This window comes from Emiliania huxleyi, assembly GCF_000372725.1.
Source record: "Emiliania huxleyi CCMP1516 unplaced genomic scaffold EMIHUscaffold_381, whole genome shotgun sequence".
NCBI classification, from domain to species: domain Eukaryota; phylum Haptophyta; order Isochrysidales; family Noelaerhabdaceae; genus Emiliania; species Emiliania huxleyi.
The window spans coordinates 27,616-32,064 of record NW_005199109.1 but is presented as its reverse complement, the minus strand read 5'-3'; the positions used below and the strand labels follow the sequence as shown (position 1 = coordinate 32,064).

At 64.3% G+C, this 4,449-nt stretch overlaps 1 protein-coding gene across 1 annotated transcript; it reads left to right on the top strand.

The window, feature by feature from the left end:
- Positions 1–365: 365 nt before the first annotated feature.
- EMIHUDRAFT_243211 (hypothetical protein) lies at positions 366–967 on the top strand (the record flags this gene model as incomplete). The annotated part of the gene is made up of 2 exons (XM_005771521.1): positions 366–614; positions 950–967. 2 exons carry the CDS (start codon positions 366–368, stop codon positions 965–967), a joined length of 267 nt encoding a protein of 88 aa, XP_005771578.1.
- Positions 968–4,449: the final 3,482 nt, after the last annotated feature.

The following is a 4,449-nucleotide window of genomic DNA, read 5'->3' as shown; positions in this document are numbered from 1 at the left end:
GGGGCCTGCAAGCTGGGAGGCGACACCCGCGCGTAGTAGTACTGGCAGTAGTAGTACTGGCAGTAGAGTGCTACCACTCAGGGTCGTACGGTTGTTCTTACTCTCTGGGAGGCGAGCTCGCGGCGGCAGCTCATCAAGACTGCTATTGCTTACTACCGCTATTCTGCTAGTCTCACTTCTCATTCTCAGTGTCCTTGTCTGTGGGGGGAGGCGAGCTCGTGGCGGCAGCGCTCGTCGACACGCTCGGCCGCCGCTCCACCATCATCTGGTCGAACCTCTCCCTCTCCGCCTTCACCGCCCTCATCGGGCTCCGCTTCCTCTTCCACTGGCCTGTCTCCGCCTCCGCCGCCGCCCTCTGCCTCGCGATGCTCTCCTTCTCGCTCGGGCCGGGGCCGCTCACCTTCGTCGTCATCTCCGAGATGCTCCCGCTCCACCTCCGCGCTAAGGTCGTCTCGCTCTCCGTCTTTTGCAACCGCGTCGGCTCCGGCACCATCGCCCTCACCTTCCTGTCGCTCAAGTGCGCGATTGGGCCCGCCGCCGCGTTCGGCCTCTACGCCGCCGTCGGCCTCGTCGTCACCGCGTTCTACTACACCTCCGTCGTCGAGTCCACGGGCGTCCGAAACCTCGCGAGAGCGGCGTCGCGCCCCCCCCCACGCACCCCGTCTCTTCACACCTCCGCGCCGAGCGTAGGCCTCTCCCTCGAGGAGGCGACCGCGCCAGAGCCCGCTCTCCTCTCGGCGAGGTCGCGGCTCTCGGACGCCCCACCGCCAGAACCGGCACCAGGCAGCCCCTCGGCCGCCGAGGAGGCGCGGCGGCTGGCCGACCAGGCGGCGATGCGAGCGCTGTACGAGGCGGAGAACGGCTCCCGCCCGCCCCGCCCGGGGGTGGAGTTCTCCGGCCCGCCGGTCGTCGTCGGGACCCCGATCGCGGAGTCTGAACACGTGGCGAGGGTGTGAGCGCGCTTTAGCGCGGCGGCGCGCCGGTGCATCTGCATGTGTGAGAGGTTCTTGTGAGGGGGGAGTGGGGAGCGCAAAAGCCAAGGGAGGACAGACGCCGCCACCAAATACTCCGCAGACATCCAAAACGGGTATGTGGTGTCTTCTCAAGTTGGAGATGGGAGTGCGGGAGTGCGGCTGCGGGTCTGTCCCCGCGCGGAGCACGCGCCGGCCAGTTTGTCCGCCGCCACTTTTTTGTACTCGAGGTGGTAAAGCCGTACGTGTATGTCCAAGCGGCTCAAGCCTCAAGTTAAAAAATTAAATATTCTTAGCTTCGCCCTTGCCTCCGACGCTAGAGACAGTCACCACGGATACATACGTCCGTGGGAGTGCCCCCCTCCCCCACCTGCCCTGCTTACACAGGATAGCATGCCCCGAGAACGGCGGCATTTGGCAGGGGTAACCTGGGAAGGAGGTTTGGTTGTGCTTTCTTTTTTTGCTCTCGAGGGAATGTTCTCTCGACGCCACTGGCCTTCTGAGGTTTCGTACTGGTGACGTCCTTCTTGGCACTTCGGGCGTCGGTGTGTGTGGTGAATTCCCTCGGTTTTTTTAATGTGTTTATTTATTATTTTTTGGCTATATCATCGGACGTTGAGTGACACCTCCTCCAGTCCATCATCTATGCTGCCAACCCGAGCCGTCTGCCGCTCGAGGATCGAATGGCCTCCGGATCGAATCGGCACCTTGACCCTTATAATTTTTTTCACACCTGAGCGGGCCCAATTTTGCTCAGATGCACCTCCGAATTCGAACTCACGTCATCACGCTTAGCGCTTGGTGTGTGTCCGTTTTTCGTCACGGGTTAAGTCAAGCCTCAAGTTAACGAATCGTCTTATTGTCACATGACCGGGCGGCGGCGCCGGCATGCGCGATCGTTGTCCGCGGACGCCCCCCGCCGCCACCCCGCGCATCACCTGCGCACGACTCGGCGGGCTCGCCCGCGGCGGCGGCGCGGCCGGCGCGGCCGGGCCACCCTGCTCACACCCACAGACAAAGAGGTTCACCCACAGACAGAGAACGACAGTCGGACAGGCAACGTTCGCCGAGTCCCCGGAAGGCTAGCGCGACGCACCGCCTTGTCCCTTCACACTACCGCCCCGCTCCCCGGCGCCCACGCCTCGATCTTCTTGGGCAGCAGCTGGTTCGACAGGTCCTCTCCGTGGCCTAGGCAGCCGCGCTCGCCCTGGCCCCACGTGAAGACGGCGCCGTCGGCGGTGATGGCGAGGGTATGCGCGAGTCCAGCAGACACTGCGACGACACGCCGCCCTGCCAACGCCTCCACCTTCTTCGGCAGCAGCAGCTGCTGCTGCTCGTCGCCGTGGCCCAACTTGCCATCGCGTCCACTGCCCCAGCTCCAGACGGCGCCGTCGGCGGTGAGGGCGAGGCTGTGCGTGATTCCAGCCGACACAGCGACGACGCGCTGGCCAGCAAAGGCCTCAACCTTCTTGGGCAGCAGCTGGTTCTGCGCGTCGCCGTGGCCCAGCCGGCCAAAGTATCCATAGCCCCAGCTCCAGACAGTGCCGTCAGCGGCGAGGACGAGGCTGTGGTTATCTCCAGCCGAGACAGCGACGACGCGCTGCCCGGTAAAGGCCTCGACCTTCTTCGGCAGCAGCTGCTCCTGCCCGTCGCCGTGGCCCAGCCGGCCGTAGAGACCAAAGCCCCAGCTCCAAACACTGCCGTTGGCGGCGAGGGCGAGGCTGTGCACACCTCCAGCCGCCACGCTCACGGCGCGCTCGCCGCCCAGCGGGGAAGGGAGGCGGGTCGGCGTGTTGAGCTGCGTCACTCCCTCGCCGTGGCCAAGGAGGCCCGGCGTCCAGTTCTCAGCCGCCCCGCACGACGAGAGCCGCCCCTCGCCATCGATGAAGACGCTGTGCTGTTCGCCTGCCGCCGCCCTCGCCGGCGGGTTGTACTCGCGCAGCAGCGCCGAGTAGCACAGCCACCGCACAGCGCAGTTCTCGCCCTCTGGCTGCGCCGCCAGCTCGAAGCCGCGCTCTTGCGCCCACAAGCGGATGCCCTCCAGCACAAGCGAGGCGTGGAAGAGCAGCGAGACGGCCGCGACGCGAGCGATGTCGGCGGGGTCGCAGCGGGAGATGACGCGCGCGAGAAGCTCGAGGGGCAGGTCGGTGAGGGGGCAGTGTGCGGCGGCGGCGGCGGCGGAGGCGAGGCGGCGCGAGCGGCGGCGCGGCGGTGGACATCGCGAGCGGTGGACATCGCGAGAAAAAGAATAAATATCGAGGCGCGCTTTGCCTCTTCCTGGAGACCTAATTTAGAGCCAGTTTTTGCCACTTCGGTTAGCTCTTGTGGGTCCGATATCGAGACCCAAATATCTGACCCCGGAAATAGAGGCCATGAGAGCAGTTTTTGCCAATGCTTCGCCTTCGGGGTCTCTAATAAAGCCTGCGCCCGACGGGGCAATCCAAGCGCAGGCCCCGCACGCGGCCCTGCTGCCATCCCGTCGGCTGAAATCGACCAGGCCCAATCGCCGTGGGCCGAACGACGCACCGGCCGATTGTTTGAGCAATGGCCTGTGCTGCGGCCATCTCGGACGTTCAAGCGGCGCCAGCCAGCGGCTCGGCCGCGCATCCTTCACACACGCCGCCACGACCGGGATGAGAGGGCCCGGTGTCGAGCCCTGGTGCGAGCTTCATGTGAGGGGCGGCTGTGGCCACAGCAGGTCCACCAGATGGATCTCAAAAGCTTGCCGTCGGCGTGCTGTCGTGGCGGTGCCCGACACGCATTGAGAGGAGCCGAGAAAAGCAGCGGATGTGGGGCTTCCACGGCTGCCAAGTGGTGGTCCATGACCATTCTGAGCAGGGCTGTGCTTTGGTGGGGCTGTGCTTGAGCATGTGTGAACTGGGAGTGCGTGCCGGCGGTGTCTGTGGGTGAAACAGGCGTGTGTGAGGCTGCAAGAGCCGTGGTATGAGCCAGAGTGAGCTTCATCACCCAAAGTAAGGACGGTCTGGGACAGCCCAGGCTTGATCCTGATGGGTCTGGGCCAGGAGAGCGACAGAGAAGGCGAGCTGGCGAGATGGGAAGCCGCTTCGTCGGCATGGGGTGTGCGTGTTCACACGAGAGAGAGATGCAAGTGCCAAAAAGCGTTGTTTGCGGCTATTGCTCAAATCTGTGGGAGAGAAGGCCTACATACTATGACTGCATCCATGCGCCTAATGCATGAGGGCTGTGGGTCGGGACATATCACGGTCGGTGGCGCCGATGATGACCTCCGGAAAGCCCTCACAATTGCTCGGCACAGGGCCACCGGGAGTGCTCTCGAGCCCTACACCGGAGCATCACGAGCCGGTATGAGCTTGAAGACCCAAAACAAGTGCGGTCTGGGACAACTCAGGCTTGCTGCTGGTGGGCCTGGGCCAGGAGAGCGACAGAGAAGGCGAGGTGGTGAGCTGAGAGCATGAAATAGCGCTTCGTGGCACTTGCTTTCAGCCACAAGGTCATA